Source organism: Colobus angolensis, unplaced genomic scaffold (assembly GCF_000951035.1).
Source record: "Colobus angolensis palliatus isolate OR3802 unplaced genomic scaffold, Cang.pa_1.0 Scaffold45, whole genome shotgun sequence".
Taxonomy (NCBI): Eukaryota; Metazoa; Chordata; class Mammalia; order Primates; family Cercopithecidae; genus Colobus; species Colobus angolensis.
Window position 1 is genome coordinate 1,890,124 of NW_012117932.1, and position 16,629 is coordinate 1,906,752.

The window sequence follows — 16,629 nt, forward strand, 5'->3', positions numbered from 1 at the left end:
TACCATTATTGTTTTCTTTGGCTCCATGTATTATGTCGGTAAAATGACAAAAAAAAAAAAAAAAGGAAAAAAATTGTAAAAGGCAAATATTTTGTACAAAAATACAAAGTTTTAAAAGCTCTTTAAGTATATTTCATATTATTACTAAGAGTTGGCCTATATATCTGTATGTCTGCATATTTTTCCTACACTTGGGATTTTTAGAAACGTATGGTACTGTTTACACAGTATATGCTTAAGTTCTTCCTATAACTCACCAACCAATGATAGCCTTTTTCTGATTGGAGTGTTCCATACTTTGGAAGACATAATTTGAATAACTGCATGGTTACTGACGGAGGAAAATCTATGTGATTCAGTCCATGTGCACAATGAAAATCAGCATATCACCCTGGGGAACATTTTAGTTCCCAAGTCTTTGGGTAATGACGGATGGTAAAACACTAGCTGTCAATTTTTTTTCAGTAATTGGTTTTCAGTGCTTTTTTTTTCAATCTGATGAGAAGGTAATGCAATTAGAAAGGAGTGTCCTTTGCCTTTGAGAGCTGAAAATTTGCTCATGTGATTCCATCACAGTCCATTATAATGCAGATGACAGTACTAAAATAGAGAAATAAGAATGGGCATTAGTTTTTCTTAAATAATAAAGTTAAAGTACAATTCAAAAAAAAATGAATGTGTATTTTTATAGGACAGTGTCTAAAATACATCATTCAACAATGCTTATATTTTCAAAGAAACATCTAGAAGATCTTATTCAGATGAAAAGCTAAGTTTCATTTTGAAAGAGCCTATTCTGGGGAAGCTTGGTCCCTACTCAAATCCCAAATGGCCAAACAAAGCATACAAAAGACAAATCTGAGTTACTTGTCACCATCAATTATAATCTCTTGTTTAGATATCTGTGTTTTTCCCCCTCAACTGACCCAGCTGTGAGTTCCTATGTGTCTTAAGGTCCCTAGCACTTGGACCAATGCCTGACACATCAAAGGTGCTCAATAATTGTCTGTTGAATGGCAATATGGATAATTTATGCCCCAGTTACTTCCAAAAATAGTTTGACCAAAATATATTTGAGGTTTTTGTTTACTGCCAACTTTTTAAATGAACAGCTTTATTGAAATATAATTCACAAATTGTATAATTCACCCATTTAAAGTATATAATTCAGTGGTCTTTGGTATATTCACGAAGTTATGCAATTTAGAACCAATCTAGTTTAATTTTAGAACATTTCCATCGCCCCAAAAACAAACCCCATACCCATTCGCCTTCATTCCCCATTTCCCCCATCCCCTATCACAGACTTTCAATCTCATTCTGGTGAAGAAAACGAAGATGCCGCATTCCAAAGAGGGTCGTGTGTTAAATGAAGCTGTAGGTACACAGCCTTTGAAGTCAAGAAAATCTCCACAAGCTGCTTTGGCTTATGAGCTCATAAGCAGCACAGACGATCTCCCTCTATTATGGATCACAGGATCTGGCCTATAGTAGATGCTCAGTAGATACTCGTGGAACTGAATGCGTGGCCGCCTGGATTAGCTGTGTATGAATGTCTATGAAAAAGGACTAACATTGATGCTATATCTTCTTTCTTTTTTTTTGAGACAGAGTTTCGCTCTTGTTACCCAGGCTGGAGTGCAATGGTGCGATCTCGGCTCACCGCAACCTCTGCCCCCTAGGCTCAAGCAATTCTCCTGCCTCAGCCTCCTGAGTAGCTGGGATTACAGGCACATGCCACCACGCCCGGCTAATTTTGTATTTTTAGTAGAGATGGGGTTTCTCCATGTTGGTCAGGCTGGTCTCGAACTCCACACCTCAGGAGATCTGCCTGCCTCGGCCTCCCAAAGTGCTGGGATTACAGGCATGAGCCACTGTGCCTGGCCGGTGCTATATCTTAAAGAACAATTAACTCACAATATAAGATACTTATCTGGGTCAGTTAGTTTAGCATTCGTTGAGTACTTCCTATATGTGAGGCACACTTATTATTTAAATCTTCACAACAACCTCGTGAAGAAGATGCTATTACTATTCCCCTGAGGTTAATCACCTGCCCAGTTAATAAATGGCAGAACCAGGACTGAAACCTAATTGCAGAGCCTGCATTCAGGGCCCTTGTACTCACCACCCCTCACCCCTTCATAGGACATAAGCTGGCAGCTCCCTCTTAAATCCCATCTACTGCTCACCTGTCTCTCTGTCTTTTTCGCAAATGAAGTTATTGACGTCTTCACATTGGAAATCGTTCCACTGCCCAGCATAAATCAACCCAGCACAGTCTTCTCCTGGCCCGTGGCCATGACCCCAGTTATCCGGCTGTCCAGCTTTCCAATTTCTAAAACAGAAATTGAATGTTATTTGCACAGTAATGCACAGCTTTTCTTTACTCAAGAGCAGCAGAGAAATATAAAAAAACAAGGCCGGGCGCGGTGGCTCAAGCCTGTAATCCCAGCACTTTGGGAGGCCAAGGCAGGACGGGCGGATCACGAGGTCAGGAGATCGAGACCATCCTGGCTAACACAGTGAAACCCCGTCTCTACTAAAAATACAAAAACTAGCCGGGCGAGGTGGCAGGCACCTGTAGTCCCAGCTACTCGGGAGGCTGAGGCAGGAGAATGGCGTAAACCCGGGAGGCGGAGCTTGCAGTGAGCTGAGATCCAGCCACTGCACTCCGGTCCGGGCGACAGAGCGAGACTCCGTCTCAAAAAAAAACAAAAACAAAAAAAAACAAAACTGAAGCATGTCATTTATCCTGGAATGAAAATGCAGTTTAAGAAGCAGTACGTGCTCTTATTCAGAGTAAGGAGGAGCTGTTTTGCAGAGTAATGCATAATGCGGCATCTCCCTGCAGGCCTGTGATCCTTGCTACCATGAACCAAACTCACTACGCAGGTTCATCACAATGTGGAGGGAGCGGATCTTGCTTTGGGACAGTTAGATGAATGATTTTCTGATGTGTACTGGAATGCTGACTTCTGGGCATGAGTGCATATATGTGTGAGAATATCTATTCATTATGAGGACATGATACACACACACACACACACACACACACACAGACACGGTCTTGTGAGAACCCAGAGGGACCGTGTACATTTCAATATCTTGCCTCTAACAAGTCCAAGAGCCAGGAAGAGAAAGTGAAAGACTTTTGAAATACATTTATAAGAACCTACAATTACAAATAACTGGTTATGATTATCTGGCTGAGTTGTAGAAGGCTGATCGCTTTAGAAAGAAATAGTAATTTAATCTTACTGAAAATGACTCCTACATTTCACTGCCTTTTTTGAGAGAGAGATTCTTAAAAACAAGTTTTCTTTAGGATGAGTTCACATGGGGCTTTTAACTTGGATGCTGCGGCTCGGAACAGCACTTTGCCACAGATAACAGTTAGGGATTCTATTTCCATGAATCAATCAGGTGTGCTTCCAGACTTACCCTTTGAAGGCTCAGTGTTGTCTAAGAAGCAGATTCATTCACAGAAGCTTGCGGCTGCTGCCTGAGAGGACAAGCCAGCCTCACGTGGAGGGTCTGGAAGAACATCTGCAGCAGAGGGTGCTTCCCATAAACAATGACTCATTACCGCACTGGCCACAGAGTATCCTCAGGTCACCCGAGAAGACAGCCTGTATGGCCCTGCCTCTCTGGACAGTAAGACCCGCAAAACCAGAGGGCAGCATGAAAGGACAGTTGAAGTTCATAGTCAGAGGATGGGGACAGGGTAGAACTGACTCCCCCACACCACATGTGTATTTTGGGATTTTAAAAAAATGAATATGAAGGCCGGGAGTGGTGGCTCATGCCTGTAATCCCAGCACTTTGGGAGGCTGAGGCAGGTGGATCTCCTGAGGTCAGGAGTTTGAGACCAGCCTGGCCAACATGACAAAACCCCGTCTCTACTAAAAATACAAAAATCAGCTGGGCATGGTGGCAGGCACCTGTAGCTACTTGGGAGGCTGAGGCAGGAGAATCGCTTGAATCCAGGAGGTGGAGGTTTGCAGTGAGCCAAGATCATGCCACTGCACTCCAGCCTGGGTAACAGAGGGAGGCTCCATCTCAAAAAAATATATATATTAATTGAGTGACCGCAAATGGGAGTAAAATGGGATGCTACTTAGAAGGGAGAGTTAGAAAATAGTCTCACTCACTCACTCACTCACACCAGGCATCCACAGCCCTCCTGCTATGAGCCAGGTATCATCTGGGTGATGGCAACATAGCAGTGCAGAGAAGAGACGAAGTCCCAGCTCTTAGAGCTTACATGACAGACGAGCCACAATGAGTTCAACATTTCAGCCTGTGACAGTCTCAGCCCGACACCAGACAGAGATGAAGTTGGAAGGAAAAGTAGTTTACTTTCACATTTGCTTTTTTTGTGTAACTCTTTCCACCTTGTGAGATTCTTCTGGAGATGTCAACAATGCCTGAGCAGTTTGATCTTGTGGATGTACATTTTATTCATTTCTGCCAGTAATATGAGGGGGTTTGATTCCACTTTTGTTTATAAAATTTGAGATCTATGACTCCCGAATCAAGGATATTTGATATTCTTGATTTCTCAGTTAATTGGGAAATTGTATAAATACGACCTCTTTGGGCTTAGAAGTCCCGCTTAATATTTTCCCCTTGCGTTTCCTTTTAAGTCGTTTTAAGTTAAATAAATAAAAAGGATGTAACAACCAGGCAGAGAAATAGCTGAGTGATAAGAAAGGAGATAATCTTTATCACCTTTCTCCATTTGTTTTTCCAGGCCACTGGAATTCTTTACATACAGTGCTCAAGGCTTTCCTTAGGACTAAAAGCAGAATGCAGTTCTATGAGCAGAGGTGACTTCAGTAGGCCAGAATGGGTGGAAAGTGCGTAGCCTGAAGCCAGGCTGCAGGGACAATTTATTCTGTGGACTGACCACCCAGAGTCTCAAAGCATCTCTTCGGCAAAGCTAAAATCACATGGAGAGATTTGCGGAAAAACCCCTCAGTCTGCATGTTTATAATAAAATAGAACATAACATGTCAAATAAGCATAAATGTATATATTTTGGAGAAGAATGTCAGCTTAAACAGTGCCTTAACCTCATTCACAGGTAGATTCTGGCAAGATGAATGGCTGAAGTCTGGGGCTCAAAGCCCTGAATTCTACATTATCATACACATGTCACAGAATTGAGTGGTAGCAGCACATACATGTACTTGGACATCATACTCTGAGTACACCAGGAATCCTGGAAATGCTTGGACTGACTGCTCCAGTAAGCTGGAAACACACACACACACATCAAGTATATATATCTAAATATAAGATATTTAGAATAGGATTTAGAGGCGGGGCACAGTGGCTCACACCTGTAATCCCAGCACTCTGGGAGGCCGAGGTGGGTGGATCACCTAAGGTCAGGAGTTCAAGACCAGCCTGGCCAACATGGCGAAACCCCATCTCTACTAAAAAAAACAAACATTAGCCAGGCCTGGTGGCAGGCACCTGGAGTCCCAGCTACTGGGGAGGCTGAGGCATGAGAATCACTTGAACCCAGGAGGTGGAGGTTGTAGTGAGCCAAGATCACACCACTGCCCTCTAGACTGGGCGACAGAACGAGTCTCCATCTCAAAAAAAATAGGATTTAGAATATAGGACTGTAGAATGAAAGAGCCTGGAAGAGAACCTTTAGCATCCTCTAATTCAGCCTAGCTCAGTGGCTCACACTGTAATCCCAGCACTTCAGGAGGCTAAGGCAGGAGGATCGCTTAAGGCCGGGAGTTCGAGACTAGCCTGGGTAACACAGTGAGACCCCCCCATCTCTATAAAAAATTTAAAATAAATTAGCCAGGTATGGCAGCTGATGCCAGAAGTCCTAGCTACTCAGGAGACTAAAATAGGAGGATCACCTGAGCCTGGGAGGTTGAGGCTGCAGTGAGCCACGATTGTGCTACCGCACTCCAGCCTGGGCAACAGAACTAGACCATCTTAAAAAATAAAAAATAAAACACAAAAAACTAAAAGCACAACGTATGATATTACATGAAGCAGTCTGCATAGACAGCAAGGCAGCACATTTTATCTTTGTGATGTGAAGATGAAAGCTGTGACTCGTAATGTGACAGCACACTCCCACCAAATGATGTCCTGTGGACAGAGGAACAGAAGAGCTTCTAGTGTGTTTGGGAGATTCTCAGGAAGACTGTCACATCTCTGGTGATCCAAGGTGGGCAACTGCAAGCAGGGTAGGCAAAAAAGCTCCCTTAGCATTCTGCTCTGAGCAGGTGGGCAGTACCCAGTCCCACATGTGTTCGGCTCCCACAGGTCTAGCAGGCAGCCTCCATTAACAGTGACAGTCTGCCCAGTGACATGCTTATACCTACATTCATTACACCAAGAGTAAAAGGATCAGCCTTTTTTTTTTCTTTTGAGACAGAGTCTTGTTCTGTCTTGGGAAAAAAAGGAAAGAAAAAAGAAAAAAAGCCAAGGCCAGAATGCAGAGGTGTGATCACAGCTCACTGCAGCCTCAACCTCCCAAGCTCAAGTGATCCTCTCACCTCAGCCTCCTGAATACCTGGGACCACAGATGCACACCAGCACACCCAGCTAATTTTTAAGTTTTTTGTAGAGATGGGGTCTTGCTATGTTGCTCAGGCCGGTCTTGAACTTCTGGGCTCAAGCAATCCTCCTGCCTTGGCCTCCCAAAGGAAAAGATCAACTTTGACATGTTCCTGTTTTATAGATCCTTTCTACTGTTGGTCTTTCTATTTCACTACTTTCCAGTCTTTATTATTTCCTTCCTTTAACTTACTTAGGGATTAATTTGTTCTTCTTTCTCTACCCTGGTAAAGTGGAAGCTTAGATAATTGATTTTCAACCCTTAAACAATGCTTCTAATACATGTATTTTAAAGCTATAAATATCCCTTTCTAAATACTATTTTAGCTGCACTCCACATATTTTGATATGTTTTCATCTTCTTTGAAACATTTTCATATTTCCTTTGTGATTTTTTTTCTTTGACCCATGGGTTATTAAGAAATGTGTGATTTAAAATAATTGGGATTTCACAGATATTTTTCTATCTATGTCTAATTTAATTATTCTGGTCAGAAAACATACTCTATATAGTTGTAGTTTTTTTTGTTTTGTTTTGAGATGGAGTCTCACTGTCTCACCCAAACTGGAGTGCAGTGGTGTGATCTCAGCTCACTGCAACCTCTACCTCCCGGGTTCAAGCAATTCTCCTGCCTCAGCCTCCTGAGTAGCTGGGATTACAGGCACCTGCCACCACGCCCGGCTAATGTTTTGTACTTTTAGTAGAGACGGGGTTTCACCATGTTGGCCTGGCTGGTCTCGAACTCTTGGCCTCAGGTGATCCACCTGCCTCGGCTTCCCAAGGTACTGGGATTACAGGCGTGCGCCACCATGCCTGGCCTTATAGTTCTAGTTCTTTTAAATCTTAAAATATTGAGACTTATTTTATGGCTCAGAATATAGTTCATCTTGGTGAATGTACCACACGCGCCTGAAAAGAATATGTATTTGCAGATGTTGGGTGAAATGTCTCACAAATATCAAATAAGTCAAGTTAGTTGATTGTGTCTACTATATCCCTATCAATTTGTCCATCAGTAACTGAGAGGGGAATGTTGAAATCTCCTTTGAAGGCCTGTTCTTTGCTGTATCCACAGTTAGGGTTGCTATGTTCTATTGACTGTGACATGGCCCCGGAAACCTGCCTTTTTAAAACATGATCCCAATGACAACTGCTCACTCATACTGCTGCCCCCACACTCCAGAAAAGATCCTGCAGGCCAGCACAGAGGCTGGCTCATGGCAGACACTTCAAGGTAATTCATCAAATGTTATCATGAGACTGTGGGCCAATGGACTCTAATCTCCAGTCAGGGACTGGGTGTTGACCAAGAATGAAGTTTTCACAGGACCTGGTGAAAGGAGAAGAATAAGGAGAGTGTGTGTGTGTGAATGTAAGATGGCCAGCCGTGTCTTCCTGGAAATAATTACAGGTTTATTATTTTCTTTAATGTTGAGATTTGCTGATTGGTACTTTTTAAAAGCCTTGTCCTTAATCGGCAAATAAAATCCTGCTGATCTGTGTCGGCCCTGCCAATCTTTCTTTTGAAATTGTATTGGTGTGTGGATCCAAAGTCCCTGGGGACCCATCCTTGGAACTGTCCTGGGCCATTGCAAATGGCATCTCACGCCACTCTTTCCCCTCAGCTGGTCCTGTCCTGCTGCAGTGCAGAAGGAGCCGTAAGATCCAGCAAGTCAGGTTGAGTGTTTCATAGGAAATAGGCCTGAGCTCAATCTGTGTGTCCCCTAAGCCTCTGGTTTCTGTTCCATGTCACTGTTGCTGTCCGTTCCAGCACTCTCTTTCACAACCAGGTCTCAACATGAAAAACGAGGTGAGGCCAAGACGCAGAGGATAGAGCCTTTTATCCCTCGTCTATTTTCTCTTTAACAGTAACCACGAAACCCACAAACCGTTTTAAAAGGATGGTATGTGTGCTTGGAGAAAAGAGTAAGGGGAAAGCAGTAGTACTTAATTCTTCTTAACCTGGGCAAGGGATAGAATGATGCCAGGCCCATCGACTTCTATTTTTTGGAAGAGTTTAAGAAGGACTGATGCTAACTCTTCTTTGAATGTTTGGTAGAATTTGGCCGTGAAGCCATCTGGTCCTGGGCTTATTTTTTTCGGAGGTTTCCGATTGCTACTTCAATCTCCTTATTTGTTACTAGGCTGGCCAGGCTATTTCTTCCTTTTTTTTCCTTGTTTTTCTTTAAGAGATGGGGGGTCTTCCTCTGTTGCTTAGGCTGGTCTTGAACTCCTGGCCTCAAATGATACTCCCACCTCAGCCTATGCTTTCTATTTCTTCTGGATCCGGTCTTGGTAGGCTATAGGTATCTAGGAATTTATCCATTCTTCTAAGTTATCCAATTTGTTGGTGAATAACTGTTCATAATAGTCTCTTGCGATGATCTGTTCCAGAAATCACTGCTGGTGGCAGGGGTAAGGGAGGTGGATGGGCCAATGCTTGGAGGCCACAGATGCAAAGACGAGGCGAGTATAAGTCAGTCTGATGGCTGGGTGTGGTGGCTTGTGCCTGTAATCCCAGCACTTTGGGAGGCTGAAGCAGGAGGATCACCTGAGGTCAGGAGTTCAAGACCAGCCTGACCAACATGGTGAAACCCCATCTCTACTAAAAATACAAAAAAGTTAGCCAAGCGTGGTGGGGGGTGCGTGTAATCCCAGTTACTGAGAGGCCGAGACAGGAGAATCACTTGAACCTGGGAGGCGGAGGTTGCAGTGAGCCAAGATCTCACCACTGCCCTCCAGCCTGGCGACAGAGCAAGACTCCATCTCCAAAAAAAAGTGGGTCTGACTAGGAGGAGACGTATTTGGGGTAGTTTATACTCATGGGAGACCCCTGAGAGCCTAAAGCCCAGTCCCCATTCCCAGGCCATGCAGAGAACATTTTTCTTGTGTTCTTCACAAACCTGTTGTGGGACTTGAGTAAGACACTGTGTGAACATCCCAATCAGGATACTGTAAAATATATACATGCTATGTAGTATTTATCAGCAACTGCTAACTAATATGATAATAATTATGATGATAATAGTAATAATAGACTATTTCTCGAGCACTTCCTACGTGCCAAGCCCTGTACAGGCTTTACATACAGATATCACATTTGATTTTCACAATACTGACATAGGTACTTTTGTAAAATTCATCTTCTAAATGGGGACATGGAGGTTTTGTGGGGTTGAGGAACTCGCATGAGGCCTCGCAGTTTTGAGAGTTGCTGGTTCAAGGCCCAGAACCCCAATCTTGCTGACGCTACAGCATGCACTCCCTCCCTTGACTGCACTGGCTTGCTTTCTAGTGTGTGCAATGTTTATTATTATATGTCAAATTAAATTAGCCTTTGGTTATTGAGACCTCATAACATGCCTGCCTAACTTATTCTTGCTTTTAAAATTTGATCCTGGGGATTTTTATGTGCCTATGTATTCCTTTGGGTGGAAAACGAGAAGCACAGCCTGTGTGGTGGCTGGGGTGCAGAAGCTGAGGATTTGGGAGGCTCCAAAATGGCTGTGGTTGGGGACTGGGTGCCCAGTGAGGTGTCTGGTGATGTCATTCTTCTCAGGTCCTGGGGACCAAGCCGGTGCGCTCCATCCAAATCATATAACTCTTGCTGGACCCCAGGGAAGAGGAGAAAAATTTCACATTGGGAGAGCTGGCACAGACAGTAATGTTCCAGCTCAATCCATTCCATATGGGACAATCCAGTTTTTTTCTTGAGGAAAGGCTTAAGATTGAATTTCTTAGTGAGTCTAACCCAGACCTCTGTGCATTTATGGCAGTGAAAAAAGTGGAGAAGATTATTTTTTTTCCAGCTTCTCCCAACTCTCTTAAAAAAAAAAAAAAAAAAGACCCTGGCACTCTTGGCTGTCAAAAAAAGCAAAATTTGTCTTTCTAAGAAAATAGTCTCTGTCTCCCATCCCCAGCTCCAACCTTCTACAGCTACTGTTTTAGATGGTGATTCCTGCAACTGTTTTGGGTCTCCTAAAGTGTGTCCCTGATGTGTTGGGCACTTTCCTTGGCTTATCAGGCAAATTCTCAAGTGCCAGAGTATGCCAGGGGGCACCCCTTCCTCTCCCCAGGACAGGCGCAGAGAAGCAGACGGGTCTCTGACAGGCCTGCAGCAGACATCCACTTGCCCTTAAGGGCAGTCTAAGGCTCACCTTCAGACCTAAAATCTTCTAATGTTCCAAATCAATATTTGGCCACGTGTTTATTTTTTATAAAGAGATGGCCTGGCTAGCTGCAGTGGCTCATACCTGTGCTTTGGGAGGCCAAGGTGGGAGGATCACTTGAGGCTAGGAGTTTGAGACCAACCAGAGCAACATAGTAGACCATGTCTAAACAAAAGCTTAAACCATTAGCCGGGTGCGGTGACGTGCACCTGTGGTCCCAGGGACTTGGGAGTCTGAGGTGGGAGGATTGCTTGAGCTGGGGAGATAAGAGGCTGCAGTGAGCTGTGATCGTGCCACTGCCCTTTAGCCTGGGCAACAGAGTGAGACCTCGTCTCTTAAAAACAAACAAAAATAAAAGAGAGATGGCCTTATTCTGATTTCCTCCTTTATCCTCTGATCCTACTCACATGGAGAATTTGAAAGTACGAGAGAGCCTGTTTATCCAAATGCACATGCACACGCACACAGGGACATTTTCAAAACTCGATCTGGCTTCTCCATCACCCCTGACCCTCCTCCTTGCTGCTCGGCTGATACAAGCCTAGGCCTCCATGGCCATGAGACTGTCTTAGGCCTGAAACACCCTTGTTTTCTCCTCTCCTGGGACAGCCCCAGAGGCCACACCATGGCCTTTGCCCAATGCTCAGAAAGTGCTTCCAATGCGGTGATGCTCTTGTGCCTGGTGGAGCCTCTGCAGGGTCTGGCCTCTCTGTCTCCAGCAAACTAACGGTTACTCAGAGGGTTTTTTTTTTTAATAAATTCTGCTTCATTTGTTACAGTTCCTTGCAATTTTCACACCCGTTAGAGGCAAAGTCAGAGTATGGAGACGTGAAAATCAAACTGATGCAATACAGTCATTGTTAGAATTAGGGAAGGGGCTAACATCCCCTGGGGTAGCATGAGACCCTGGAGACTTCTGGGTTAGCTGAGAAGGTACCTCAAAGTGATTCTGTTCTTTGTTGCCCCTTTCATAGAACTTAGGTCACATGGGACTTATAGGGAATCTTCAAACCTCTAGGGGATGGTTATCCCGCAAATGCAGCTTTGTTTATAGTGTATTTTAACTTCCTACGTGTAGGAAAGTCAGGCATTTGTAGTTTCTTTTTTTTTTTTTTTCTTTTTTGAGATAGAGTCTTGCTCTGTGGCCCAGGCTGGAGTGCAGTGGCACGATCTCGGCTCGCTACAACCTCCGCCTCCTGGATTTAAGCAATTCTTCTGCCTCAGCCTCCTGAATAGCTGGGATTACACGCATGCGCCACCCTATCTGGCTAATTTTTGTATTTTTTTTTTTGTAAAGACGAGGTTTCGCCATGTTGACCAGGCTGGTCTTGAACTCCAGACCTCAAGTGATCTGCCCATCTCAGCCTCCCAAAGTGCTGGGATTACAGGCGTGAGCCAGGAAAATTACACATCTGTAGTTTCTAATCACCCTCTGCATAGAAGCCCAACTAGATTTTCAGGGGCATCCACAGTGTGATCCTGAAGGGAGCTCCCCAGTTCTTGGAAACACGCCTGGGGCGAACGCTGAACATGCTTGAGGTTGCCTGGGCTTCATCATGCTTTCCCATAGCGTTTAAAGAAAATGCCTCGACCAGAAGTATTACGCTGTGTGGTTTTATGAGTTTCATGATTTTTTCCTTAGAAATGAAAAAAAATTCACTCCATGAAAAGAAAGGAAAGCTTTATTTGACAGCATATCAACTGTCAACCACGATTTCTCCAGGGGAAATATGCAACTAGTACCAGGAGCCCCAGTTTGGGAGGAGCGTCTAGGACATGAGGTCATTAAGGAAGAAACTGTGGGGAGTCGGGCAAGAAGTGACAACAGAACAGTGAGAGCCTGACCACCAATCTGGAAGCTTCTGAGTACTTACTTGTAGTCTGGAGATGTCCCATCCAGCCACTTCCATTCATTTTCATGCTCTGAGTCTGTGAGGCCGATCCAGTGGCTCTCTCTTCCTACCATCTGTTTTTTTATCCATTGCTGAAAAACAAACCAGGGATGGTGCGTGACTATTTTTCAGAACAGATGTCTCAGGCCTTCTTCTTTTATTTAACATTCAGAAAAAAGGACAATTTAAAAGAGGAAGTTTTTCAGAATGTGTAGCCTGCTTTTGCTTTCTGCTTTTTTCTTGCTAGTTGCTCTGTTTTGCACTGTTTGGGGGGCTTTGACTTTTTCCTCTTACAAGTTTACAACTGATGTTAAAGTGAGGCTCTTCCTCTAAATCACACAGACAACTCAGTGAATGTCCATTGCTTCCACCTCCTCCTACCACCCTCCCCTTTCTCCCATGTCCTAATCATAGGAATAGTCATGATTGGGCCCCGGTCTGTGTATTCTAAAGCCCAGGTGTTTGGTCACTCTCTGCTGTGTGCTCATTCCAGTCAGTTACTACAGGAAACAGCTGTTTACAGGATTGTGTCTGCTGGAGGTAACTTAGGGAAAAGGGAGGAGGCCGCCGGAATGGTGTGGTATCAAAGAAAGCGCCGCATTGTTGCTAGACGGGCCGCAGTTTTGGTCTCAGTCTGCATCAACCTTGCTGGGCCTCAGTTTTCCTATCTGTCAAATGAGGATAATAATAATACTTATGTTCCAGGGTTGTTGTGAGGTTTAAGGGAGAAGATGCCTCGCACAGTGCCTGGCATATAGAAGGGGTCTAATGAGTGGACACTAGCATTACCATGTGTGGGCCCTGCCTCCTCAGCCTTCTTTGCTCTTCCTGACTCCTCTGGGGCCATGCGTGGTCCCTTGTACCCCACTCCATCCCTACAGTGTTCATGCCTCTGTCTCTGCCCCCACAGGTGCCTGGTGGCAGCCCTCAAGCTTCTCTGCATGATAATTATTTCAACAGCCACCAGAAGGAGCCACACATCTCCAGGCTTGATAAGTAGTATCTTCCAGGAAGAATCATGAAGATACAATTCCAATGGCATGAATGCTTCTAGCCACTGTGTGGCTAGAAGCTGGATAAAATCCAAATCTCTGTAATGTTGCCTCCCATGTTTACGTGACTAGGAATTCGTGATATCTCCGAATCCCCAACAAGCCTGCAATTTCCAGCTGTAAACTATCCTTAAATTATAGTTTCCCCGACCAAGTATGTGGCAGGCATACCTGTTCCTCTCTAGTGTTTATGAAAACGAGATGGGAAGACTTGTCTTCACAGAAAAGCTTTGCTTCCTCAAAAATTTCTTTCTCAACCGAAAAATAGTAGCATTTGTCTGTGAAGTTCTTCCAGTGAGGCGGGCAGCCTAGGAATGCAAAAGTGGAAAACATTGATTAAAAAATCACAGAAAGCACTGTGCTTTTCTTCAGTTGTGTTTCAGAGGCCAAAACTGTGGTCCTGCTGGGAGCAGCCTGAGCATCCCTGCATGAGGCCCACAGCTGATGTTCACGGACGTGCTCGCAGCAAGCATGAGCCCAGAGTGGACTGCAGAGCACAAGCCAAAACCACATAATCTGGAAAAGATCTTTGACTGGGTCTTTGTTCTTCTGCGTCTGGATCCGTCTTCACAATGACAGAAATAACAGAAGCAACAACAAGAAGCAGGGCAGGCACAGATGTTCAGCGTCAGTCTGGAATCACGTGGAACCTATGAACAGTTGGATGTGAGAACCCAGCACCAAAACTGGGCTCATGGATCAACAAAGATAACCCAGGCCTCACCAACCAAAATCAAGTAGAATAAGGGTTGGGTTGAAGGAGAAAAATAGGCTTGGTTGCTAACCAAACATTTGAGTTTTGTCAAAGGTTTAATTATCAAAAGACTAGAAGGCACCGTAACATCTAACACCTCAAAAAGAAATTAACTGTAGTCATCAATAGCTGAGGGTTCCATCCGCATGTTGATGGAGCTAACGGAGGGAGCCCATCTATCCCCAGAGTGAGGATGTAAAACGAGGCAAGAGTGGTCAGGGTGGCCAGCCACAGGCTTCCCTGAAGGAAATGTTTTGCATTGTGTTTGTCTTCTGAGGGCTGCCTCCTATAAATAAACAAGTGCAAGAGCCGGTGCCGTGGCTCACACCTGGAATCCCAGCACATTGCAAGACAGGCAGGAGGGTTGCCAGAGACCAGGAGTTCAAGACCAGCCTGGGCAATATAACAAGACCCTGTCTCTACAAAAAATGAAAATAAAAAAGTAGCCAGGTGTGGTGGCACACCCCTGTGGTCCCAGCTACGCAGGAGTCTGAGTGGGAAGATTGCCTAAGCTCAGGAGGTCAAAGCTGCAGTGAGCTATGTTTGCACCACTTCACTCCGTCATTCCAGCCTGGGTGACAGAGTGAGGCCCTGTCCCATACATACATACATACTACATAAAACAATGAGTGCTAGAAAATCTGATGGTGTTTACAGAGAAACACATGACTGGTGTGGAGACCTGTTTTGGCAGCCGGGCTCCTGTGCCAGCCCCTATGATGCCTTTGCTGTTAAATAATATGGAACGGGGGACAAGACGTGGTGACTCACACCTGTAATCCCAGCACTTTGGGAGACTAAGGCAGGCGGATCGCTTGAGGCCAGGAGTTTGAGACCAGCCTGGCCAACATGGCGAAAAACTCTCTCTACTAAAAATACAAAAATTAGCTGGCCATGGTGGCACACGCTTGTAGTCCCAGCTACTTGGGAGGCTGAGGCAGGAGAATTGCTTGAACTTGGGAGGTGTAGGTTGCAGTGAGCTGAGATCACGACATGGCACTCCAGCCTGGGTGACAGAGTGAGACCCTGTCTCAAACAAAAACAAAAACAAAAACAAAAAACATGGGTGGGGCCACACACTAGGGGCTGGCTCAGTCTCAAGCACATGCACTGCCCTGTCCCCCTGGCTGGAGGGAGGACTCAGACTTACCATTGTCCTCTGGTGCCGGGGTTGGTTCATTCTGCAGGGCCAGGGGCACCACTGCTCCTGATGGGCCGGGAGGGCCGGGGGGGCCCTTGGGGCCTGGCATGCCTGGTACCCCAGGCAAGCCTGGCAGTCCCCGAGGTCCAGGAACCCCAGGCTCCCCCACAGTGCCCTGCAGTCCCTGGAAGCCAGGAGGGCCCTGGGGGCCAGGGAGTCCTTCTTTGCCTGGTGGGCCTGGGGGGCCTGGGTCCCCACTGGGGCCCTGAGGGCCGGGCTTCCCGGGGGAACCACGGGAACCTTTGGGGCCCTGGGAGCCTTTAGATCCTTTGCCGCCACGCTCTCCGGGGGGACCTGCTGGTCCAATTGGGCCTCTCTCACCCGCAGGGCCAGGCGGTCCAGGCTCCCCCTTCTCTCCTTTCTGTCCCTTGTTGCCAGTTGGACCAGGGGGTCCCTGGGATCCTCTGTCACCTTTCGGACCCCTGGGGCCCGGTGGACCTAAAACATTAAAAAAAAAAAAAAAGTGTCAACATGAAATCCACTGTGAATGATAGTTCTGAATGCTTTTTCTTCTTATAAAATCTCCGAACTAAAAAAACCTGGCACACAAAATATACACATTAGGGAAAGATTATTTGTTCATCATACGACTGTTGACTGTTATGGGCTAAATCATGTCCTCCAAATTCTTATGTTGAAGTCCTAACCCCCAGCACCTCAGGATGGGACTTACTTAGAGACACGGCCTTTACAGAGGTCATCGAGTTAAAACGAGGTGACATGGGTGACCCTAATCCAATAGGACTGGTGTCCTTCAAGAAGAGGGGATTAGGTCACAGACCCCTCGAGGAAAGATCGCCTGAGGACACAGGGAGAAGATGGACACTGCAAACCCAGGAGGGAGGCCTTGGCGGAAACAACGCTGCTCACACTCTGATCTTGGACTTGCGGCCTCCAGAACCGTAAGGAAAGAAATGTCTGTTGTTCAAGCCTCCCAGTCTGTGTACTTTGTTACGGCAGCCC

The 16,629-nt window shown here is 45.5% G+C and overlaps 1 protein-coding gene across 1 annotated transcript in view; it reads right to left on the reverse strand.

Moving 5' to 3' along the window:
• Positions 1-89: 89 nt before the first annotated feature.
• COLEC12 (collectin sub-family member 12) overlaps positions 90-16,629 on the reverse strand; it is a 184,058-nt gene continuing 167,518 nt past the window's right edge. Inside the window, exons 6-10 of the mRNA XM_011957777.1 lie at positions 15,616-16,104; positions 13,883-14,019; positions 12,642-12,751; positions 2,193-2,338; positions 90-600 (exon numbers count right to left, since the gene is read on the reverse strand). Coding sequence (XP_011813167.1) covers positions 581-600; positions 2,193-2,338; positions 12,642-12,751; positions 13,883-14,019; positions 15,616-16,104 — 902 coding nt within the window. The 3' untranslated portion in view covers positions 90-580. The remainder of the gene's footprint in view (positions 601-2,192; positions 2,339-12,641; positions 12,752-13,882; positions 14,020-15,615; positions 16,105-16,629) is intronic.